The 24,284-nt window shown below is 47.0% G+C and overlaps 2 protein-coding genes and 2 non-coding genes across 9 annotated transcripts; all 4 read right to left on the bottom strand.

The window, feature by feature from the left end:
- Nucleotides 1–2,059: 2,059 nt before the first annotated feature.
- RPSA (ribosomal protein SA) lies at nucleotides 2,060–6,351 on the bottom strand. The gene is made up of 7 exons (XM_086742865.1): nucleotides 6,287–6,351; nucleotides 5,836–6,003; nucleotides 5,199–5,317; nucleotides 3,651–3,896; nucleotides 2,632–2,760; nucleotides 2,305–2,473; nucleotides 2,060–2,203 (listed from the first exon to the last, which is right to left on the bottom strand). The coding sequence occupies exons 2-7, from the start codon at nucleotides 5,966–5,968 to the stop codon at nucleotides 2,109–2,111; spliced, it is 891 nt and encodes a 296-aa protein (XP_086598991.1). The 5' UTR covers nucleotides 5,969–6,003; nucleotides 6,287–6,351; the 3' UTR covers nucleotides 2,060–2,108.
- On the bottom strand, nucleotides 3,323–3,481 carry LOC147601654 (small nucleolar RNA SNORA62/SNORA6 family). The gene has a single exon (XR_015257948.1). It is a non-coding gene; the product is annotated as a small nucleolar RNA SNORA62/SNORA6 family (small nucleolar RNA).
- LOC147601655 (small nucleolar RNA SNORA62/SNORA6 family) lies at nucleotides 4,419–4,578 on the bottom strand. The gene has a single exon (XR_015257947.1). It is a non-coding gene; the product is annotated as a small nucleolar RNA SNORA62/SNORA6 family (small nucleolar RNA).
- Nucleotides 6,352–8,179: 1,828 nt separating the features above from the next.
- SLC25A38 (solute carrier family 25 member 38) lies at nucleotides 8,180–24,279 on the bottom strand. Of its 6 annotated transcripts, XR_015257925.1 has the most exons (9): nucleotides 24,120–24,279; nucleotides 22,416–22,537; nucleotides 21,689–21,773; nucleotides 20,957–21,136; nucleotides 20,345–20,513; nucleotides 19,574–19,740; nucleotides 17,617–18,342; nucleotides 9,534–9,611; nucleotides 8,180–8,259 (listed from the first exon to the last, which is right to left on the bottom strand). XR_015257925.1 is itself a non-coding variant. In XM_086742868.1 (7 exons), exons 1-7 carry the CDS (start codon nucleotides 24,186–24,188, stop codon nucleotides 18,220–18,222), a joined length of 915 nt encoding a protein of 304 aa, XP_086598994.1. In that variant the 5' UTR covers nucleotides 24,189–24,279; the 3' UTR covers nucleotides 16,998–18,219. The 6 variants fall into 6 exon arrangements, 4 of the variants coding, with proteins under 4 accessions (XP_086598994.1, XP_086598995.1, XP_086598998.1 ...); XR_015257924.1 differs by lacking the exon at nucleotides 8,180–8,259 and having other exon boundaries at nucleotides 9,484–9,611; XM_086742868.1 differs by lacking the exons at nucleotides 8,180–8,259; nucleotides 9,534–9,611 and having other exon boundaries at nucleotides 16,998–18,342.
- Between the last annotated feature and the right edge of the window lie 5 nt (nucleotides 24,280–24,284).

Below are 24,284 nucleotides of genomic sequence, written 5' to 3' on the forward strand. Positions count from 1 at the left end.
GATTTTTGTAAACAGGTTTCCAGTAACTACACCACACTCCTAAAAGACAGCATCAACCATCCTACAACCATTTTCACTGTTTCACAAAGCAGACCAGCCTACAGATGGAAAGAGTGGAACATTTCTGCAACCTGGATAGAACCAAGTCTCTTCAGCTAGGCATAAAGCCCTTTGCTTCCTGTAAAAGAAAAGCCTTGATGTAATCCTGCAACAATATTCTGATGCTAAAAATATCATGTGACTTTTTGGGACAAGAAATGACTGGAGAAGAAAAGGAACATCTGTGAACGGAGGCACATAAATTAGGGAGGGAATTAGAAAGCATGTATCTCATGCACGAGAACCCTGGATCAGACAGTGGCGTATTGGCAAAGACGACTCTTCAACAGCTCGTTTCTCCAGAGGGATTCTGTGATGCTCAGCAATATCAGCTAGCTCCTGTTGAGATCAAACGTGGAAGAGAGAAGCTGTCCTAAGCAGCATATCTTGCCCAGTCCAACCGACTCAAATCAAATGCAAAGAGAAGGTCGTGGAAAAAGGGAATATTGCCAAACCCCGAGACCTCAATCCAGAAGAACATGGTGACAAGTTCTCTGCTGTCCTTTTTCCAACACCAACACTGCATTTGCTAGAAAAAATAATAAACAAGCTGTGTCTCTAGGAACTCCTAGCTCCTCGTCCTATCCCTCTGCATTGCTCAACAGATCATATACACAAAGTATTTGTCACAGGGGAAGCTCTGGCAGATGCGAGATCTCCTGCCACGTCTCTGCTGCTGCCGCCACGCCTCGTGCTGAGACCTCACCTCCCTTGTGCCCCAGTGTGCAGAGGAATGTAGCCTTCCTGCAACATGTCCTCTGTTGCTGCAGCCAAGGCTGCCTCCTTTTCTAAAGGGCTGCTACTCATCCCCTCCACAGAGCTCCAGACAAATGAGCTCTCCTATCCCACCTCAGTTATCCCAAAAAGGTAATTCTGATTCCATATATAGAGATACAGCTCCTGAATCTCTTTGCCCAGGCTGCATGGATCCACCTCTCGTTTGCAGCCCTTTGTCCTAACAAAACACAAGGATGTGCCAGAAACACACATCAGAAAAACACAGCGCACAAACAGAATGGGAAGGGCCCTTTCAGGGCCAAATAGTAGAGTGTTCACATGCATCTCAGCTGATAGCTGTTAATTATTAACACTATCTTCAGTTGCCTTGCATCTAGTAAGTAAAGACAACAGGAAAAAAGACCAGCTTCCTTTGGACAGATATTGTGCAATAATATGCACAGCGTGCTTTAGTTTGTTTTACTGTTAACATCCACCTTACAGTAAAAGCAAGCAAGCACATGTGCTAAATGAAAACAATTTAATACATTCTTTACAATTTGATTGCAATGGCTGAAATTAGAAAAAGAACAGAGACCAAGGCAAACCACCATTTCTCTGGGTGAAGGGTCTGCCTCCCGTTACTGCCATTCATCACAGAAATAATATAACCCTCAAAATAGTTAAAGCAGATGAATTAACTTTTTTTGAAGATTACTGCAGCATTTTTCAAGAACTCCTCAGTGACACGGTGGCTGGAACTGGTGTTTTCACCATGGGCGCAGCTCCCACCCCAGGGCTCTCCTCTCCGCGCCCTGTGGCCAGGCTGCCACTCCCACCCAGGTCCGCCTCGCCTCACAAACCGGTGAAACCACGCGCGGGTGCGACCGAGCACCCCGTTTCAGGCCAGCGGAGACCCATCCCCGCACATGCAGTAGCTGGCAAACCAGCCCCGCCCCGGCTATGACCTAGTGATGTAATACCCGCCCTGGCCGTAGCCCCAATAGGAAGACACTACGTCACCAGGGGGCGCGGGGCCAGGGAAGGCGGGAAACGGGAAGCCCATCCCGGCCACCGGAGCTGTAGCCGGGTGCGCTCGGGCCCCCAATCCCCACCACTCGAGCCACGGAGTCGGGGTGTAAGAGCAGCGCACAGACTCTCCCACCCGCAACCAAGGACCCTGCCCCACGCTACCCACGGATTCCGCCTGCCAACAAGCTTAAACAAGCAGCAGCAAGCAGGGTGTGTATTAAACCAGCCTTTATTTCTCTCAGAGGATCGCGGGGCCGAAGTTAAGACCACTCCGTGGCAGTGCCAACCCACTCAGTAGCCTGGGCTGTAGGAGCTGCTGACCAGTCCTCGGTGGCAGGCTGGGCGCTCCAGTCCTCTGCAATTAGGAAGACGACAACGCTCAGTGCACACCCCAGCTCTTCCCACCCACTACACCACATACCCGACTTCCCACAGACATCCATCCCCCAAACTGACCTGTGGGGAATTGCTGGATGGGCACAGACGGGACCTGCACTCCCTCAGACCAATCTGCGACCTCAGGTTGAGGAGGAGCAGTGAATTCAGGAGCTGGGGCCGTCCATTCGGTCTGGAACTCCTCCTTCGTAACTGCTTTCTCAGCAGCAGCCTGCTCCTCCTTTTCAATCTGCGATGGAAGAACATGGTCTAAATCTCCCAGAAACACCTCACCACCCTCACTATCACAGACCAGACAACATGCACCAACCAAAACCAGTCTGATTAACTGAAGCAGGAGCACAAGGACATCTCACACAGCCACGCTTCCTCCCACAGGTGACCCACCTCCTCGGGATCCCTGTAGAAGTACAAGTCAGGCATGACTTCCCACGGGTGCTCACGCGAGATGGTGCCACGCATACGCAGGACCTCCCGAGCCAACATCCACCACATCAGACCCACTGAATGGGCTCCCTAGAACAGAAGAAAGCACGTAAGATTTCCTGTAGAGCTAAACCTTTGAAAACATCCTTTTTTTTCCTTAAAAAAGCAAAAGACTTATTTGCACTCAAATCCAAGGTTCTTTCTTGGCAAGAGAAAGGCATTACTTGCCTAATGCCCAGACTTAGGTACTTGAACCCAGGAAAGGGCAACTTTTCGAGTTCCCAGTGATATTTTCAGGTCTCTGCAGAAATAGCAGCGCACTTCAATCACCAGCGTCTGAATTTGCTGTATTGCCTGAAGCCATTCTCCTGCTATGGAGTTTCATACTGCTCACTACCCCACATGAATCTCATCCAAAAGACAGAGATTATTGCTCATCACATATGCTAGAATGCAGAAATAGAAAATTTGACCAAATGAGCAAATCTTACACACAGGCTCAGATTTGGCTTACATTAGTCTTGGTGAATGATAACATCTGGATAGAGATCAAAGACAGTTTCCACCTCTCTAGATTTTACCTTTCAGATGGTTTCTGGCAAGGTAACATTTCAGAGCAGTTTCTTCACTTTATCTTTCATTCATATTCAGAAATTGTGGCAAGAATTACTACCAAACTCCACTCATTGGGCCACAAAGACCCTCATGGGGTCAGCGAAAAGCCCTGCCATGTTACTATAGCACACGTCCTACACTTGAGAGTTCCTTGGCCAGAAAAGGGCCTCAGCTCCAAGCTCCAACTGTGTGCAGGTCTTCTCCTCCTCCCCACCCACCTGCTAGCTAGTGAGAAGCCTTAATTATCTCATCAGCCTGGGAGACGTGAGATACAAGCCAACTCTGCCCCTGCAGAAAGCATCCATCCTGCAACCTAGGACACGCTCTGGAAGAAGCAGCTTTGAAAGCTACAACAAAGCCGTTACCTTATTGTTGCAGGGAATAGCAATATCCACGTAGCGCAGTGGGGAGTCGGTGTTGCACAGAGCAATGGTGGGGATGTTGACATAAGATGCTTCTGTCAGCGGCTGATGATCAGCCCGGGGGTCTGTAACAACCAGGAGTCGTGGCTCTCGGAAAGCCGCTTGGATCTGATTTGTGAAGGTACCGGGGGTGAAACGCCCAGCAATAGGAGTAGCCCCAGTAGCAGCAGCAAACTTCAGAACAGCACGCTGCAAAATGGACCGTAGCAAAGATGAAGCAGGAAAACTGCATTTTAACCGGGTCATGCACCCAGGCATGCTGTCAGTGAAAATGCACAAACTTTAATTGAACTTTTAATTTAATTCCTGTGAAATCAGGGCTTACCAACAACTTTGCATTCAGAATGAGACAAAATAAAAAAGCTTTTTAAAAATAGCTACACCAACACCAGATCACATCCACTAGCAAAGCAAGAAGTCAGGACACAGAAAAAAAATCCCTTGTTTTTCCTGAACTTAGTTGCAACCTCCACTCCAAAGACTCATAATCAAATCATGAAAGGGTGGCTAAAAGCTTATGAAAAAAAAAACAAAGCCAATTTTCTTCCAGTATTTCTACATTTTTTCATCATCCAGTAGTATAACTTCAGGAACTGCAGGAAAAGCTTAGTAGTAAATATACAGAAACTGCAGCCGAGTCCATTAAAACTGCAGTTGGCAGCTCTCCTTCACTTGCAACAGCTTTCAGCTTCTCAGGCATCAGGCAGACAGGCATGTAGCAGGGCCTACTATCAAACTCCATTCATAGAGGAAGCTCCTCTCCTGGCGTTAGCGAAAACCCTGCCATGGGGTTTGCTGTAGCACACTTCCGACACTCGAGAGCTCATCGGCCAGAAACTGACCTCAGCACCAAGCTTTAACAGTGTGCAGATCATGTCCATAGGAACCCCAGCTTTTCCTTTGTACAGCTACCCCATGTCATTCACAATCTTCCTGTATGTTTGTGGCACCATTTGCATCACTCCAAGGAAACTAAGCTCACAGATAAACTTCAGTGGCTAATTAGATTTTATTTAAAGGTGGTGTGCCCTTCTGTAACACGTTTTTGCTAAAAATCTAGAGACAAAACTAAAAATATACTAGTTACTATACCTCGTTCAATAACAGAGCAAATGATTTATTTGAGACCTTTTGTATCAGGTGTTTATTGTCCTCAAAAAGTAGTGCTGATGACTCACACAATTATTGGGGGGATGCCAGTAGGGGACTGACCACTAATACGCCAGAAATCCAACCGTAAGTATCCAAAGGAGGATATGAAAGAAAACAAGTTACCAAATGCCCTGAAACTACAGAAATGGGGGATGGGTTTCAACAGATGTAACTAAGCCACAAGTGCAAAATAAGAAACATTCTCCCAAAAAAGTGATCCTAGAGCCAAAATTCATGTTGCTCCCTTTTATCATCAAGCTACCACTGGCAGGCAATGACGCATGGCAAGAAAGTCCTGCTCTCAAGACTGCAGGCCTCATGACCCACAAACGTCCATACCTGTCCAGTATTTCTAGAAGAAATGACGCTCACATCAGCTGGGTTCTCAATGGCAACAATGGCACGGGCTGCCAGGAGGAGTTTTTCCCAGGTCCTCTTCAGATTGATGATGTAAATACCTATTGGTGACAAAAGAGTTTAGAGCAACCAGCAAATACAAGATCCTAAAACAGGATAGCACTCTTCTGCCATTAAACTTGTCACATGGCTGTGGTTACTCCAAAATTCTGGTGGAAAGCTATTGCACGGAAAATTCTTCCACCGGGTTTTAATGGAGCACACTTCCAGCACCTATCAGCATAAACCAGGACCTGGTATGAGCTTCATTCTTTTAACAGGGTGCAGCTCAGATTGAAGAACAATGCAAACAAGAACAGAAATCACTACTGAGACATTAAAACCATTCTGTTACTATAGTCAAGAACTAGAAGAAGTGCTCAAATACAGCTGTGATTGATTTACTAAGTTCTAAAATCCGTATTTCGTCCCACTTCTCCGAGTATCACGATTCAATCCCTAAAGACGTCTACACCTTTCAGGCCACGCAGAAACTGCTAGAGCTCACACATTAGCATTTTCCTGCTTTCCTCAGCTGTGCCCGCAAAATCCCTCCTAGACACCCATCCTACGGGTTTACCATCGCTTTTCCTTTTGTAGATATACTGCTCCATCTGGAAGTCAAGGTTGGTGCCTCCCAGGTGGGTCCCGGCAGCGAGGAACTTGAGGACATCCTCCTCCTTCATCTGCAGGACATCGAGACCTCCGGACATTGTGGGGTTTCCCTTTGGAAGCAACGACAGGGAACCTGCGGGCACAGGCACCCGGCTCAGCCAGGCGGGGACTCCCACCTCCTTCTGCCCCACGAGGGCCAACGTGCCCGCCCGGAGCCCCAGCCGCCATCTTGGTTGCGCCGGCCGCCTTCCCACCCCCCCCGCCCCATCGCGTCCGGCGGGCCTTGGCCTTTCCCAGGGCTCGGCCAGCTCCGGCCGCTGGCAGCGCGGTGGGGCACGCAGAGGCCCCACTGTCGGCGAGGCGACACCGCTGCCCCGGAGCCCACCCCACCCACCGAGCCGGCGGACCACACTCACGCTAACAACGCCGTGTGGAGGCCTGCTTGGGCGCGGAACGGAAAGGAAGGCCTGTTCCGCGTGACGTCTATATATAGTCTCCCTGGCCAATGGGGAGCCGCGGGAGGGGCGGGGCTCCGCCGGTTGCTAAGGGAGGAAGCGCCTTAGCGACCGCGGCCGGGCCTGGGCCTGGGCCTGGGCAGTGGCGGGACCGCCGTACAGCGGGGTCCGCCCGGCATCCCCGCACAGGGTTTGAGCCCGGGCATTCCCGCTCTTCCCGAGGTTTTTCCCTGTTCTGGGAGCGCTTCATGAAAGAAATTTGTAAGATGAGAGCGTCCTTCTCTGTGTGCTGTGGCTTGTGCTCTTGAGAAAATGTAATGGCTTCCTTTGAGCCCTTGAAGTAAAGGGAATATTTATGGTAATGCTCTAGAATTCTGTTTTCCTATTGAAAGTGACACACAGCCTCTCGCTTTGAGGGGTTGATGGTTATTTGATGAAGGATATACATAGCTTCCGAATGGCGTGCAGCGAGAGGCCTGTGAGAGGCTGTAAGAGGATTGCACAGCCAAGGCCATCCCTGCCTTTTCAAGAAACTACAAATTACAGTAGAAACAGGTTAAACTGGCACTGAACATTCTGTTCTGCAGTGGACGCTAATGTGATGACTTCCCCTTTGGATGATTTGTTTGTTTGTTTGCTTTTAAGAAGTATCAGAAAGTGCTCGGACTGCGTATGCTCGGTCATCTTTCTCCTCTTCTCTGTCGTATTCAGGGAGCAGACACAGGCCTGAGAGAAGAGTTCCTTAGAAAAAAAAAAGAAAAGTAGCGATATTTACTTCGTTATTTTTGCTGTTGTCCAAATCTGGATAAATTTCTGGACAGTGCAGACACTGTTGCCAGTGCCTTCTGCAAGTAACAATTCATGTTCATGTCTTTTTAATAACAGCATCCCTGTAATTTTCTATCATCTATTTCAGCCTAATATAACTACAGCAGTGTAGTTGGGCATCGAACCTCCTGGTAGGCCCTTTGCAATGACTGCTCACTGAATTGCTTTGGAGGAGATTATTTAAGTATTAGGTGTTTAGGATTAAAGTAAGTTTACTTATAGAATGTTAGAATTAATTGCGTGATTGCTTAGAACTAAATTAGAATCAAGTGTGTATTTGCTTGAAGTGAGGTTGAATTGTAGCTTGCTTATAGCTTAGCATGAGTAGGCTTTGTTTAAAATTTAGCATAAGTGAACTTTAAATGAACTCTGTTTGTTAGCATGAATGGCTAAGCAAAGGAGGTAACAAAGGAGTATGGGACATTCCATTCTACAAGATAAGGGGAACCAAACCTGTAACTCAAGGAAAAGAAGACCTTCAAAACACACAGCAGATGACAAGGGGCCAGTCCAAGCCAGAAAATAATGAAACTAATGACCAGCTGCAAACTTTGAAGATAGGGAGACTGCCCGCCTAGAGACAGGGAGGGGATCTGATGGGGAGAAAGAAGCCCCCAGCCTCTGAAACCTTATTGGACCAATTGTCGTGTGGACAGCGAGTGAAGAGGAACAAGAAAACCCCAGCCCAGAAATACCATTGGACTAACTGTTGTGTGGACAGCCAGGAAAGAGTGCATGGCAGGTGGGAATTTAAGATTGTAAAGGGTATAATTGCACAGGTATTCTTTGTTCTAGGTTACTCATAGGAGAGTCTCAGCTTGAGCTCAAATAAACCAACTCTGTGGCAGAAGCTAGGGTCCGAACTCTTCAATAGTCAGGACTAAGTCTGGATCCAGCCACACCTAGGCTCCTTCCTGGGAAGGAGTTTAGAAAGCAAGGGAGTACAGTGTGAATCCTGGACTTGGCGGAAGGGTCTTCCTGATGTTACAACATCAACTCACCTATGTTCTTTGCTTCCTGTAAAATGAGATCTTGTCCTGTTTTGGTGAGCAGCGGTTTGTGCATTTATGGTCAGCCACTTTCCATCACTCCCCCAAAACTTCAACCTGCAAGTCAGGAGCTGGCTCTCACACTGTTCTTGTTTTCTTTATGCTTGTTAGATGATCTTAATTAGGAAGATTACCAGATCAGTTTTAGAACATTCTGTAAGAGAGTAATTCACATATTTGCCACGTGGTGGTGACAAAGGTAGGTAAAACAAAATCCTGCAAGTGGTTAAGTAAGCTTTCGGCAAAAACACGGACTATCATACAGGTGCCTAACAGATTATAGTCTTTTGTTGCACTTTGAAAAGTGCACTGTGGATAGTGAGAGCTGACCTGTCGGGGCTATGTACAACATGTATCTCTTAACAGGAGCACAATGTAAATATTAGCTCGAGGGGGAAGAGGGGAGGTGCTGGTTTTACAGTGGCGTGTGCAGTGGATTTAGTCTAGAGAGCTCTTCTGCATAATTAGAAAACAACTGCATTAAAAGTGTATTTGAACGTAAAAATTGGAAGCTCTGTAACAAATAGTGCAGTCAATATGCTGGTATCAAAGGAGGCCTGCTGGTAGGTATTCCAGACAACTCTGGAATCTCTAATACTCAACTTATTTCTTTTCGTTACAGTTTGGGCTCTTTTGGGTAGACCATGAGCTCCGCAGCCCATGCGGAGTTGGAAGAGTCATGCTAAAGCTTGATAGTAAAGTGGTTTTAATTATTTTCTTAAGCAACCTGAAAGTTTGTTTTATTTTTTAACTGTGTGCTGAGACACTTGAAAATAAATCTCTGTCACTAATGAACACTTCCCTCAGGTAGAAGTGTGTCTGTCTTACTGTGTATTTTAGACCATGCCTCTCCTGTCACTATTCACACTGAACTTGGTTACATAATTATACACAGAGTGTGGCAGACATTGTCTTTTAAAAGTTGATTTAGCTTCAAAATATTCCTTGACTGAAACTTCTCACAGCTTAGCCGTCATATCTGATTACAAAGATATTGAAGCTGATATTTAATGTAATGAGTTTGATTGCGAAGGTTAGAGATGTTCCTACTTCTGTTGTGCAAACTATTGTCAGTCACTGACAGCAATCAGTGAAATGCTTGGAAGAGACCCTGGAGTGACGCACCCCGCCGTTCTCAGCAACAGGCTGTCCCCTCAAGCAGTGGGGAATAGCACACATGGGGGGCAAAGTTCTTGAGTAATTCAGGTGGACAAAGCCATACCTGGGGCTGCTGCTGTTTGAGCTGCTCTGGTTTGGTGTGCTGAGAGGTTTGGAAGGGGGTGAAATGATGCTTGCCCCATCCCTTCCCACAGACAGCTGAGACAGCATACCTGGGCATGGCTTCTCTAGCATGCCTGCTCCATGGGCTGGACTGTGCTTGCAGAAGCCAGCTCAGGCAGGCTCAGATCCTAGAAAACAAAACCAAGGCATTCAGTGGCTACATCCGTGTGCAAATCTGCCATTTCTTCTACCTTTACCTGATAAGCATGATTTTATTGACAGGATTCCCCAGAGTGAGTGGCTGTGCACCCCAAAAGGACTGTCCAGATTAATCTGGTTGGATTTTACTTGCCTCATTCAATTGCTACGGAGTTGTTTTGCTTGAGCCATGCAGTCCCAGTGCAGCACAAGCAGGTTCATACTGTACCTGACCTATCAGAGCAGCAGAGCTTTCTGTGCTCCCGCCTAGCTCCGGTGGCTCGCCGTTAGGACCTTGTCTCCTGCCAGGCCTCGTATGTCAGCGGGGTCTGGTGCAGAGCCTGGAGCATAACAAAACCTCTCCCTGCCTCACCAGAGAGCTGCTCCCAAAGCCTTGGGTAACCCCGCAACAGAGTGGCGAGGGTCAGCACGTGGGTGCGGATGTTTTCAGGTCACACGTGATTAAACATCGCAAGGGAAAAGCTGCATTTGGCAGAGGATCATCTGAAGTCCTGGAGGGAATATGGGAATTTCTGGTTCTTTAATAAAAAAGTGCAGGGAGGGGGAGGTGCAGCAGGTGCACCCACTTGATAAAGACCAGGGCTATCCGCACAGCGGCCACGGCTTCTTTTCGCGCCCTGACTTCCGCGCCCTGACCATACACAGCCTCAGAAGACGGCACCCTCAGCCAACAAGAGCTAGCGTGGCCCTCTGTGACCACTGGATTTGACCTGGGTATAAGCGGAGCCCCCGCTGGGGAGCCATTTTGATTTGGTCCTTCTCAGAGCAGCGGGTCTGTGGTCAGGGACTCTTCTCTTGGGTCAGGATGCCACCCAAGGAAACTCTTCGAGGTTGAGATCCCTCATCTTGTAGGTGAGTGAGCGTGCACATTTTGGATCCTCATTTCTAAGGCTTAAAACTTCTTAAGTCGCTTGTGCAGTGTTAATTCCTCGTACATCCTGCACCTGTGGTTTACTAATGTGGTCAGAGTGTTGAATGGTTGATAAACCTCATTTCTAGTTGGTTCTCTGCTAAACAATCTTGGTTAGAATAAAGTTTATTTTATCTCCTATCGAATTTGAATTTGTAAGCCCCTGCAACAGGGGAGGGAGGGAGGCAGACAAACCACATCACGCATGAAAGTTGTGGGGAAAAAACAACTCTGTATGAAAGAGATACAAAAGCATTTCCCAAATCTACGGGCCCGACACACGTGCAGTTAAGCCATACACACACAGAAATGCCGGATAACAATTTTAGCCGAGTGTAGCTTTCTCCTTGAATTCAGTCTGTTCTCCCAGAGACTGGAGTAGGGGGCTGTAATGGGACACCCCAGTGGTGGGAGAGCACTGCTCAGCTGCAGTGGAGGTGTTCTCTGCTGCCAAAAGGGTTCCTCTAACAATAGATCAAATGGTGCCTCTTGGGAAGAGGCTCTGGAGAAAAGCTGTTTGGGCAGTATCTTCCCTGCTGGATGTGTCAGTGGGTGTCATCCAAGAAATTGTGTTGCACCCCTGGAGCTGGACCCTCCAGAAGACAAAGAGGAACCCATGGAGATCGACCCACCTCCAGTGAAGCTGCATAATACCACGCCTCTTTGTGAATACTCTCTTGACTTGTGTTTCAAAGGTTTGTTATTATTTATTTCATGTTCTAATATTCCCTTATTTCTAGTTCTACAAAGCTAGAATTGCCTAACATCTGTCACAAAATTTGTGGATATCTCATTTTAACCTCTTACAGGGGTTTTTTTTTGGTAATTTTTATTAAAATTCTTTAATGTATTATGATAAAATCTCCCAAAGTATTTTATAGTGATAAAATTGGAAAGTAAGAAACAGTGCAATACGGAAAACCAGCTCGATACTTTGAAACTATAAGCATATGCAAGAGCTCCGCTAACATGTATACACATGTGTGTGAGATGAGGAATATTTTCTCCTCAGTACTGGTGCCAGTGATCATGCATGGCACGTAATACAATAAAAATTTTTAAAAGCAAGCAAAGGATTTGCCTAGTTTTTAGGTGAAAGGGAGATTTGTAGTTCAATGTTTTATTACAAGGACAGTGCCTTTAAACTGTTCCTTTTATATCTTTGTCCCCCTCCACCACCCAAGAGGGTTAGGGAGCCTGTCTGCTATCTCTTCTCACAGCTGGGACAGCTGTCAGCGGCATGAGCAGAAACACCCTCTGCACTAGAGGTAGTCCTCCAAGGCAGCAGGAGAGCTCTGGGGAGTCCTGTGTTTAAGAGCAGGCACTATCATCTGCCTAATTAGGTTATCAGGTATCAGAGAAGCGGTTTGGGATCTTCACATCTGGAAGATGTGCATCTCTGTATGAGCAATATTGATGTTTTGCACAACCTGCCTCCTACTGAATCCCACAACCATGCTGCGATAGCAAAAGGAGATCCCAGCGATCCAGCATCACCTTGCACTGTGCCTCGCAGTGGAGAATGAAGTCCCAGGCACAATTTCTGGTCCCCTGCTAATCAGATCAGACTGCTTAAGTAGAAAAGACCTGGTTGGCAGGAGACTAAGTCATCTCTCCTCAGAGTGCTCAAAACAAAAATATTTCACCAGCTGGTACAGAGGTTCCATTTCCATCAATCTTTACACAAAGCAGCCAGGCAGAGGAAGCTGTGAAAAAGACCGGATTCCCCACTGCTACGTGCTTTTTCCATTTCAGTAAAGCTGATTTAGGTTGTTCTAGCATAGCCTGTGTATATTATACACCACAGAAAAAGAGAATATGCATTGCCTTGCATGGGCTCTGAACTCATCCAATAGTCCTGTTCTCTTGGGAAACTTCTTTCACTTTCCTAAGCCTCTATGCTGTCCCATCCCTTGTGGGTTGTGTTGTTTTGGGGTCTGTTTTTTTTTTTAAAGAAACACTGAAGTGATGACATAGTTCATTTTGGCAAACAGTTTTTAATAGAAACTTATAATACACCTTGTCACATAAATATTTTATATAGACACATAAACACACACAATACTCAAACCTATGCAATGTTCCAAAGCTCCAGTTCTGTTTAAACAGTGCAAGAAAAAAAAAAAAAAAGACAACATGTTAAATTTCTAAAACATAAATCATTGGACTATTGCTCTTGTGTCCTTACACTCCACTTAAATACTGACTGCCTCAACCTGTTAATCAGTTGTGTTCTCACACCACAGCTGCAGGGACAAGCAGAGCCAATGCACATTCACTAGTAGGGAAGTCATTCCGAGAGGGATCCAACTGCCATCCTGCCACGTATAGAAGAGATCACACCACCTTATCTGGAATCCAAGCTAGGGTGGCTTTGTAAATTATTACCTGCTAGGATTGTTAGTGTTGAATTGCTGGCATGATGCAGGTAGATGATTAAGCACCTGTGTCCAGACCTTTTATTTGATTTACTTTGCATGTAGGTTGTACAGTGACCATTTCTTGTTAATTAGAAGCATACAACCTCAGGGGCAATAAATCTAAACTTCAAGTCCGCATACTTGTTCTTCTTGACTTGCTATAGCTATCAAGAAGAAACTTAAATAAATCACTTTATAGAATCATAGAATCTTTAAGGTTGGAAAAGATCTCCAAGATCAAGTCCAACCATCAACCTAACACCACCATGTCCACTAAACCATGTCCTAAAATGAAATGTCTACATGTTTTTTGAACACCTCCAGGGATGGTGACTCTACCACTTCCTCGGGCAGCCTGTCCAGTGCCTGACCACTCTTTCAGTAAAGAAGTGTTTCCTAATATCCAACCTAAACCTTCCCTGGCACAACTTGAGGCCATTTCTCTCATCCTATCACAAGTTATTTGGGAGAAGAGACCAACACCCACCTCCCTACAACCTCCTTTCAGGTAGCTGGAGAGAGCAATGAGGTCTCCCCTCAGCCTCCTCTTCTCTAAGCTAAATAATCCCAGTTCCCTCAGCTGCTCCTGGTAAGACTTGTGCTCCAGACCCTTTGCCAGCTTCGTTGCCCTTCTCTGGACACGCTCCAGCAACTCAACGTCCTTCTTGTATTGAGGGGCCCAAAACTGCACACAGTATTCAAGGTGAGGCCTCACCAGTGCCGAGTACAGGGGCACGATCACTTCCCTCCTCCTGCTGGCCACACTGTTCCTGATGCAAGCCACAATGCTGCTGGCCTTCTTGGCCACCTGGGCACACTGCTGGCTCATGTTCAGCCAGCTGTCTACCAGCGCCCCCAGGTCCTTTTCTGCTGGGCAGCTTTCCAGCCACTCTTCCCCAAGCCTGTAGCGTTGCATGGGATTGTCGTGACCCAAGTGCAGGACCTGGCACCTGGCCTTGTTGAACATCATACAGTTCACCTCGGCCCATCGGTCCAGATCTCTCTGTAGTTTGGTGTCATCTGCAAACTTACTGAGGGAGTACTCAATGCCCTCATCCAGATCATTGATGAAAATGTTAAACAAGACTGGCCCCAAAACTGAGCCCTGGGAAACACTGCTTGTGATTGGCCACCAACTGTATTTAACTCCGTTCACCACAACTCTCTGGGCTTGGCCATCCAGCCAGTTTTTAACCCATTGCAGGGTACACCTGTCCAAGCCATGAGCCACCAGCTTCTCTAGGAGAATGCTGTGGGAGACAGTATCAAAGGCTTTGTTAAAGTCCAGGTAGATAACATCCACAGCCTTCCCATCCTCCACTAAGCGGGTCACCTGGTTCTAGATCAGGTTGGTCAAGCAGGACCTGCTCTTCATGAACCCATGCTGGCTGGGCCTGATCCCCTGGTTGTCCTGCACATGCCTGGTGAGTGCACTCCATAATTTACTAAGCTGAACCACTCCATAATCCTCCTCGGCACCAAGGTCAAGCTGACAGGCCTGTAGTTCCTTGGATCCTCCTTCTGGCCCTTCTTGTAGATGGTTGTCACCCTGACAAACCTCCAGCCATCTGGGACCTCCCCTGTTAACCAGGACTGCTGATAAATGATGGGCAGTGGCTTGACAAGCTCCTCCACCAGCTTCCACAGTACCCTCAGGTTGATCCCGTCTGGCCCCGTAGACTTGTGCATGTCCAGGTGGTATAGCAGGTTGTTAATGCTTCCTCCTGGATTGAAGGGAGCTCATTCTGCTCTCTATCCCCATCTTCCAGCTCAGGGGGCTGAACACCCTGGGGATAACTGCTCTTACTGTTAAAGACTGAGGCAAAGAAGGCATTAAGAATCTCAGCCTTTTCCTCATCCTTGGTGACAATGTTCCCCCTCCCCACATCCAGTAAAGGACGGAAATTCTCAGTGGCTCCCTTTTTATGGTTAATGTCTGTAAAAACATTTATTATTGGCCTTAACAACAGTGGCCAGAGTGAGTTCAAGCTGGGTTTTTGCCTTTCTAATTTTCTCTCTGCATCACCTAATGTGCTCCCTGTACTCTTCCTGAGTTGCCTGCCCCTTCTTCCAAGAGTGGTGGACTCTCCTTTTTCACCTGAGTCCTAGCAAAAGCTCCCTGTTCAGGCAGGCCAGTCATCTCCCCTGCTCGTTCATCTTAGGGCACATGGGGACAGCCTGCTCCTGCACCCTTAAGACTTCCTTCTTGAAGAATGTCCAGCCTAGAAACATTTAGAAACAATGTTTCTGAAGAGAGGAAAAGAGTGAAGGATGGTAAGGATTAGAGCCGAGAAACAGTCTTGAGCCTGCCTATGGGATACAGTTTTCAGAAGACAGGGAAACAGAACTTCAGGCTTTCCCTCCCCCACATATGAGAGACCTGACAAAAGAAATAATAAAGGAAAAACAAACAAGCTTGCACTGCAAAACTCCCTCTCCCCAGCTCACATGCAGAGTTTTGGGACTTGCAGTACCAAGGGTTCATGAAATACAGTGCAGTTTAGATTCTCTATTTTTCAAACTCAAAGGAGCCCAGGCTAATTCACAAGTCAAAAGCATATACTTTTTCACTCTACTGCAACAAGAAAGAGCCTCCTCCTTCTCCACAAAGTAAGGGGAATGGAAGAACTTTCCGAAAGGAAAAGTTAACACTGCTTTAGGCCTGAATCTGGATTAAAAAAAAAATTAAAAAACAGTAGACTTTAAAACACTAGCACACCAGAATAAATTTTCTAGTTCCTTGACCAGGCAGGAGTATAGGGCATAAAAGCCACTGAAGTGTTCCTGCATTTCAGGTTTCTGATAAGGACGTTACTTAATTCAAGATTTATCACCTGGTATTCTTTGCTCACTTGCCTCATTTTTAAGAGCCTAAGATTCTGTCTGCACAAGTTGCACGCTGCTTTGCCATTGCTAAATTGGGAACTAAAATACTTGTGAAGCACCCTGCAGGTGACACCATAGACTGCCCTTGACTGCCACGGCCCAAGATTAACAACAAATCCAAATCACACACTAGATTAAGAAAGCCCCAAATAAATTTAGGCTTCCAGTATAATATGTTGGTTTGATCTCATGCATAGGGAAGTAAAAGCCATATGAGGTAACTCAGGTAATTGCCACTTTACTCCATCTGGTTAGCAATCCTAGACTTGGTTCTCCAGCTCTCTGTAGCAGGATAACAAACAGCAGGATGTGCAGTTACCACTGTTTCGTGCACCCTCACAAGTTCAGGTCACTAAGCGTAGGAGAGATGGCAAAAGAAAAGAACAGTTCTTCATATTTAGGATTTGGCAAATGATGTGTCCACATGCCTGACAGTGAGAAGCAGCAGAGCGAATCTGACAGCTTGTCAGTCACAATGTGGAATGATTTGATGCAATGCTCTATTATTAACATATAGACATAAGCAAATGGGACTCTCCACCACCATTACTGGAGATCCCTGCACTGTGCAGCACCGGTCTCCCCTAGCAGATGGCATGAGGCTAAAAACAGGCAGCACCTTCCAAGCCTCCAGCCTGTCCCCTTACACTTCACTCAGACTTAACTTTTACATCAGTCATCAAACCTTCTTGGAGTTGGAATCTGGCAAAGAACATCTCTTACAACCCACATCACCTCAATTCTTGTGCTCAAGACATTGCCAGGCAGGTAGCAATTGTGCAAACTGCACTCTAAATTTTACAAAGAGTAAATTTTACAAACAGTACTGGCTTTTTGTACAGCTATAGTGCAATGTCTTCATATTGAGAGACATCTGCTCTGTTTCTAAAGTGAATTGTAATATTCTTAAATATTTAAGAAAATAAAAGCCAAAGCTATGTTTTCTGCAAGGCACACTGCAGAACAGGATGCACACTTCTATGTCCAGCTTTGCAGCAACACCAACGGAGCTGCAAGAGTCCCAACCCAGCCAGCCAGCACAGAGGCACAAATGAAGAGGGGAGCAGACTGTACCCAGGTTTGGACAGCACACACTATGAGGTCTTTGTAACAAAGCGGGAATGAGGAAGAAGGCAAAGTGGATGAAAAAAGCGTATTTATCTCTAAGCCTAAACTCAGTAACACTGAAATACGGACTACTTGCTAAAAGAAAATGATCAACTGGGAAACTGTGAAGGGTCTGTGTGGAGCCCAAAAGAATTAAAGTTCCCTACCAAACATTCATCGGTCTCAAACTTTGGAGAAAGCTTACAAAAAAGAAAAAACCCAAAGATACTCCAAATGCAGTCAGCAGCAGCTTTTAAGGGAAATCTGAAGTGTCAGTATCTGCCTCTGCTTCCATTATGCATTTATGCATTATGAACTATGAGCTTAAAAGCTACATCTAAGAACCAGCTCACACAGAGGATGCTGATCTGGGATTAACAAATGAATAATAGGAAGCAAGTAAGTCTCTAGTACAACTGGATATAAAAAAAAAAAAAACAAAAAAAACCTTGAGTGTTCCAGATATAGTCAGACCAGCAAGAAAAATGTTTTTCAGAGAACAAGTCGAACTTTGGTAGCAATCAAGTCTAAAGTGCCTTATGCTTCTTAATTCTTGTGCAAACACTGCTGTAGAGGCAGAAGCACATTTCAAGAGTGTTAAAATTCTCAATTAGATAATAACACATGACACAGCAAGGAGGTTCCAGTTACCTTCTCTGCTATCATGCACAGTACAAAAGTGGTGACAGAGACCGTGTCCCTAGCTTTCCTCCAACACTTCATTTCTCTTCCACTCACTCCTGTGATATAAGCATTAAGAGACATGTCCAGTCTCCCACTGTGGTCTGCAACGTTCCCCTGTGAGAATAAAGCTCATGTGGAAGGAGAATCTACATCAGTCATTGTGGCTTTACTGGCCAGACGAGTAAGGAACAGGCTGGCAGGTTCTGCAATCACTGCTTTCTCCTCAAACACTTTTGCTCAGCAATGTCTCATGGCATAAAGGCAGTGGCCACAGAGGTATTTTCAAAAGGGGCTTTTCTCTCAGAGTAGTTATCAGGCTGTGGGGAAACCCTGCCACTTCCCATGGCAGTCTGCAAGTGCCGTCCTTCTGGTATGCATCAATCAAAGGACGCAAAGATCCAATCCTTCTTTCCTCTACTTTCCAAAAGGCCTAGTCTCCTGTCTCAGGAGGGCTTTCTTCCTCCTGGCTGAGCAAGGCTTATTCCTCTGTGGAACTGGGAACTTCCTAGTGCCAGTGGATCACAGCAAGCAGGAGAAGGAGTGAAGCTGGTAATTTCTTGTGCAAATCAGTCAGGATTTCAAGCCCATTTTTTCCATCATCTGTTCATACACCGTCCATGCCATTGCTGCCATCAGAGTCCGCCTGAGGGCACGAGGCACACCACCTCGGAAAAAACCAACCAACCCAAAGTCCTGCAACAGGAGATAAACAAAGAGCAATCCATCATAATTTGCCTCTAGTGTTTTAACTTCTCATCATTTATTACATGGAAAAGCACAGGATATATTTCAGCTCAGACCCAGAGCTGGGTTTCAGAAACCCAGTTTCTCAAAGACCCAGGGTTAAAATAGCATTTAACGTTTAAGAAGAACCTGTAGCATTGTGCAATTGCAGGGCTATCCAAGAAAGCGGGAAGAGCAGTGACTGGAGAAGGAAATGCCAGGATGGGGACAAAGGATGGGGAAAGCCACACTCAAGCCCAACAAACAGAAGGCAAGGATGTAACCATTTCAAGACACTTCAGGAAAATGACTTGTCCTTGTTTTAGAGCTTCATATTTACAAAAGTCACTTAGCTATTCCGTAAAACCTGAGATTTATAAGTAGTGAAGTAAAAAAAAAAAAACCATTCTGATATGAAAAAAATTACCATGCACAAAAAAATCCATGCACAAATAAACAGCTTTCTGTCTAGAGACAGAGTTTAATATGGAAACAAAGCAAACCTGCCAAGATCTGCCCTTCTGAGGGCAGGAAGGGAAAGTGGGCTTGAGTACATCTCCATCCCATTCCTGGGATATACAGAACTGGTCATTTATTTCTCTTTTAGTGTCCAAAGGGCAAAGAATTGTTTTGTAGTTGGCTTATATCTAAAACTGGCACTTAGTGCTACATACTACGGAAACCCTTTGCCCCAGTGTGGTAACCACAGATGTGCCTACAGCGATAAACCACGGGCAGCAGCTGCTGTCAGTACAGCTCCTCCAAGCCTACATACTAAGCTGAGATGAAATACCGTAAACACTTTCAACCACTATCAGTGTAAGAATCAATACACAACAATTGAAGTGAATTCACGAGCCTGAGACATGAAGCAGGCCTGTGTGGAGAGACGCTTGCTGGAATATGCCCACCTTTGTGCTCCAGTACTCTCACCTTACTCTCCAAGAGTACTTTCCAGTAATTACTGAACAAGTCCAGACATAAACCACTAACAAGAGATTAAGCCTCAGTCTCCCACAGCATGACCCACCTCAGCTTCTGAAAATGCTGAGACTGATTAGCCTGATTGCAAGAGCACATCAAGCAGTCACATTTATTCACCTCCTTCAGAAAACAACAACTTTCTTATCATAGGTGTGCCTTGGGCGAGGAGATCAGAAGTGAGGCTGTGATTGCGCACATTAGAAGGAAGTAATCTCACCTTGTAGATGAAGGCAATGGCCTGGCTTGTCCTGCGGTACTTCTTGGGGGACAGCTGCATGTGTGTTTTGATGACGTCGGCAGGTTGCGTTGCTAGCGAGGCCAAGATTCCCGCAAAGATCCCACAGCCAAAATTCAGCAAGGGCATGAGCACTGGATCCAGCCGGTCTGCAAAAGAGCAAAGGGAATGGACACAGACACAAAACAGGCCAGCAATACTCATTCAGCACAACAAAGTGAAAAGCTACTGAATGATTAAATCAACGTCGAGGTCTAAGAGAAGCTAAAATCCATGCAGAGTAACCTTTCAAGGGGAAAAGTGGCCACAAGTCAAAAGTTAGCACTATTAAAAAGCCTCACGTGCTGGGGAACGGAATTTGACAGGAACCCAGAGAAGGAAAGATGGTGCAAGTGCTGCTCAGCCAGTTCTAACATCAGAGAAACCCCACATTAGGGGAAACTGATCCATATACAAGACAACCAGCAGCAGAAAGGACAGCTGAACACATCCTCTCTTTCAGCTGTTCACTAACCCACCTTATCATCAGTCTTCACAAAGCCAGTCCATCAATTTAGGGCCAATTTCCATTTCTACACTGACCTGAGCTATAGGTCTACAGTTCTCCACAAGAAAATGCAAATGTCCTACCTAAAGCCCTACAAGAGACTAATTTAACTACTGAGGCAGAGGCCAGCAAGCAGGCAGTCAGCCGCAGAGCAAGATGCAGGAAAAGAAACACCTCCCTTTACAGCCTCCCATGTTTAGCTTTACCCTGAGGTGTGAAGTTTTTGGTTTGCGTGTAGAACATCAGGTAGATCCCAGAGAAGGGTGCATCCCGCAGCAGTGTTGCGGTGAGCCCACTGAACATGCCACGGGCCCCTTCCGTCTGATAGATATTCTTCAGAGCTCCATATATGCTCCCATAGCCAAATCTTCCACTCTGCAAGGGTAGACAATGGTCAGTCATCCCTGTGCCAGACACAGGCCAGGGAGCCCTAAACACACCCTGTCCTAACAAGCGTTAGTATGCGCTCCATGTGATGCCTGAGATGGCAGCACAGAGGATAGCCCAAGGCAAAAACTGAGTTCCACCTACCTCAGCCTTTAAAACAATTGTTCAAAAAGGCAAAATAAGAAAGATGCTAAAATCAGGTGTTGTATACAACTGAAACTTAAAAATTTCACAGTGAATTCTGTTTCATCTTAAATTTCTTGCCTAAAAATCAGTGCATGGCCTTTCCTGCACAATGTGTGAACCAGAATGAAATTAAAACTACATCCCTGACTGTACTCAAAGTGGCAGCAACCTTCCCCAGACAGAAGAATTTATTTTTCATCATGAGGAAGTGGATAACAGGGAATAAATTATAAAGTCACACTCACCTCATATCGGGTCTTCACTACAGTCACTGGCAGCATGCAAATCCCAGATACTGCACGTGCGGTGGCACCAAGAAAAACAGACTCCAGGGCTGTGGGTGAACGGTCCACTAGAAACTTTTGCTTCATCATGTACAAAGTGCTGAAGTAAATCCCAACCCCAGGAATACATCTTGCAAAGGACTTCAGAAGTAACAGAAGCAGATGAAGAAAGAAAAAGCACACATAAGACAAAATGTACTACAGAACATTTCAGAGACTCTTAAACTTGACAGGAAGCTTTGCACCAAAGCAAAACAAAAAATATCACTTTAGTGATTTTTTTCCTCAGCTAACACACTCAGGAAAGAAGACAAGGCAAAAATCATTTACAGCAGTGAGAGCCACTTGATTCAAATGATACCAGGACTTAACACATTCCTCAACTGTAGTTTTCTAGGAACAAGATATTCCATAACAAAATGAGGTCGGTGCAGTTGCCACCCCACATTTGCAATAGTATTCAAGTGTTCAGCCACTCAGGACTGCAAATCCACAGTGACAGCTATGACCTAACCAGTGGAATTCACAACATTAACCCCTTAAAATAGGATTTAACCATCTAAATCACATGGTTTCATTCATAATTGTACAAGAGCTGCCTATTTAAATCTAGTCCATAATCAGTAATAAACAGGAGGTTTATTTATGATTTTTTTTTTTTTTTCAGAAGTCAGGATTAAAACAGCCACTTACTGGAGAAACACCTTTCCAGAGCCCCAGGACACTCTCAGTACGAACAACCCTAAAGAGCAGCGTTACCATCCCAGCACGACCAGACCTAAAAAGAAGACAAGAAAGGAGCTGCAGGGACGACCTGCTTATGCTCTCTGGCAGATGTACTCTGCAGCCACTCCCTTTCACTTGTATCTCTGTGCATTACCCCAGCACCTCGGAGGTGCTCCTTCTAGACTCAGCCTGCTTTCCTTGGTCACTCATCCCAGGGCTTCTCCGTCACCTTCTGTTTTCTTACCACTTGTAACACACGTTAGAGGTTTCTCTCATTAGCATCTTTAGTTGCTCGCTCCCTTTGTTAGCGGCAGCAGATGTAATCATAGTTGACTCCACCAGGCAAATGGGAGCAGTTACACACATGGACAGGTTATGTGGCAACCACACACAATTTTTCAGGCAGAGGATACCCTGTGAAACTGCTGTTTCAGCAAACACTGGTCTCTGAGATGCACAGAGACAAATGCTGTGGTTACATGTTATTAAAGTAGTGTTCATGAGAGCAGCCATTTTCTGTCTTCTGGAGCAAAATATCAATCTTTGTCCATGCTATGAAAATATACCTTCTATTTCAGAAAGACTCTCAGTATCTGAATTACCACCCTGAACTCCAAGCCTCAGCCAGCAAATCAGGCAGAAGCCTATGGTGGAGCAGTTACGTACTGCTCTACATACACATCCCCACTCTCACCCATTCACAGCAGGCTGTAGAGTTTGCAGACGGGTTTTCAGCAGGTCAAGGGGTTGGAAGAGGAGTGTGGAGCAAGTCCCACTGATGGAGCCGCACACGAATGCTTTTAGGACTGGATGCATCTGGAAGAGGAAGAAGAGGACCTTAAATTACCATTTAATTAAGAATGGCATAAGAGGAAACATATTAGCTGATATGTCACTTGTTATAGGAAAGGAAGACTAGCTAATGACTGCTGCTCAGGGCACTGGAAACTTTTCCAGACCTTTTCAGAGCCTGATCAAGTTTTATTTGTGGGTTTTGGTCCCTGTGCCTTTCCTGGGAGATTGTTGCAGAATCTCTTTGCAATTCAGTGGTTCGAAAGAGTTTTCTGAACGTTAAATGTACTAGTAGCCATTTGGTAACCATTTGCCATGTTAAAGGAAATTGGTAGGCCCTTCCCACCACCCCACCAACTAACTACCCGTGCCTTAGCCCCAGTCCTATCCCCCTCTGCTCAGCACCCGGCTGGCAGTGTCTCCAACCCTTCCTCCCCATAGTACACCAAGGCCCCCCACTGCCACGGGCACTGCCGGAGCGCTCCCTCAGAACTCCCTGCCACCCAAACCCAGCTCAAAGGCACCCAAAGCACAGCACGGCCTGGTCTGCTACTGGTTTTCCTTTCCACACCGGCTGCCACCTCCCAGCACTTCTCAGGCGATAAGGCAGGCGGCACAAACCACACAGCAGGGCGGGAATTTTTAAAATTAAAATACATAACAGTGTTTTGTTAATGAAGGAGTTTCTACACCGCTCGGGGCAGAATCACATCAGAGAAGATTTTTGGAGCGCGGTGGTTTCTGGAGGAGCACACTCAAAAGGCACCTGCACATGGCTGCCTTCCACCGCCCGACCGAAATCCCGTTACGACCCTCCAGCCGCGCCGCACGGTCGAGCAAGCGGTCGCACGCCCCCCTGCTCGCCCGGGCCCGCCGGCGGGGCAACCCCACCGTCCGAGACCGGGCCCGCGCTTCCCGCCCGCCCCTCAGGCTGCCCCAGGCGGCCGCGGGACACGACACAGGGAAGGGCCGCCTCCCACCCGGGCGCTGCCGCCGGGCTCTCCTCAGCAGAGTGAGTGAGGAGGGCCCGTGGACAACAAGCCCGTTACCAACGGCCCGTACCGGCCGGGCCACGCGTCACTACCTCCGGCTCTCGCCCCGGCATCCCAGCGCCGCTCCGCAGCCAGTGAGCGCGCGGCGCTCCGCCTCCGCTGGCCAATCCCAGCAGACAACCCGGGGCGGGGCGGGGCGGAGCTGGGTGGGAGGGGACGGATGGGGTGTGGGTGTGAGTGCCGTCCTGCAAGGCGCATGCGCCTCCCGTTAACCCTTCGCGTGCTGCACGCGTCCCACCCGCTGCCGCCCTCAGCCGGGGCTGGCCCAGCCCAGCCCTGCTGCGGGCTGGCCGGCGCCGGGCCCGGGCTTGAGAGACAGCAGCAGCCCGCTGCAGCCAGCCGCCGCCTCGCCCCCGAGGTGGCGTTTGTGTCACATCTCTCGCTTGTTCAATATCCAGCAACTGAGTCCCGGTGGGCTCTGTCAGACAGGGGCAGCGGGAAGGGGACGGTTTATAGCCGGTAGATTTCGTTTCTTCCCTCAGCTCCCCCCCACAAACCGTCTTGTGGAGACTGTGGCGTTCAAAAACCCGAGCTTCCCCCTGTCGCTTTCTTACCACTAGAGTTTCCGCTTGGTCTTCCACATCCTGGGCCTGGAGCAGAGGCTGGCTGGGTTTCCAGAGCATTGAAGGAGCGAGGCGCCGAAATGAGGGGCTCCTATTTCAGACCCATGTCAGCCCTCGGACTGCGTGTCTTCGCTGCGCCCGCAGATCCAGCCATTT

The sequence above is a fragment of the Chlamydotis macqueenii genome, chromosome 2, assembly GCF_036417535.1.
Source record: "Chlamydotis macqueenii isolate bChlMac1 chromosome 2, bChlMac1.mat, whole genome shotgun sequence".
Lineage (NCBI taxonomy): Eukaryota > Metazoa > Chordata > Aves > Otidiformes > Otididae > Chlamydotis > Chlamydotis macqueenii.

Excerpts from the sequence above, each read along its gene's own strand:
- RPSA (XM_086742865.1), bottom strand. The coding sequence starts at position 5,968 with ATGTCCGGAGGTCTCGATGTCCTGCAGATGAAGGAGGAGGATGTCCTC. Across the intron at positions 3,897-5,198 it reads CTTCTAGAAATACTGGACAG|CGTGCTGTTCTGAAGTTTGC; the intron begins GTATGGACGTTT and ends TCCATTTTGCAG. Across the intron at positions 2,761-3,650 it reads CTATTCCCTGCAACAATAAG|GGAGCCCATTCAGTGGGTCT; the intron begins GTAACGGCTTTG and ends CTTCTGTTCTAG.
- SLC25A38 (XM_086742868.1), bottom strand. The coding sequence starts at position 24,188 with ATGCTCTGGAAACCCAGCCAGCCTCTGCTCCAGGCCCAGGATGTGGAA. Across the intron at positions 21,137-21,688 it reads TCTGGAAAGGTGTTTCTCCA|TCCTTTGCAAGATGTATTCC; the intron begins GTAAGTGGCTGT and ends TTACTTCTGAAG. Across the intron at positions 19,741-20,344 it reads CAAAAACTTCACACCTCAGG|ACCGGCTGGATCCAGTGCTC; the intron begins GTAAAGCTAAAC and ends GCTCTTTTGCAG.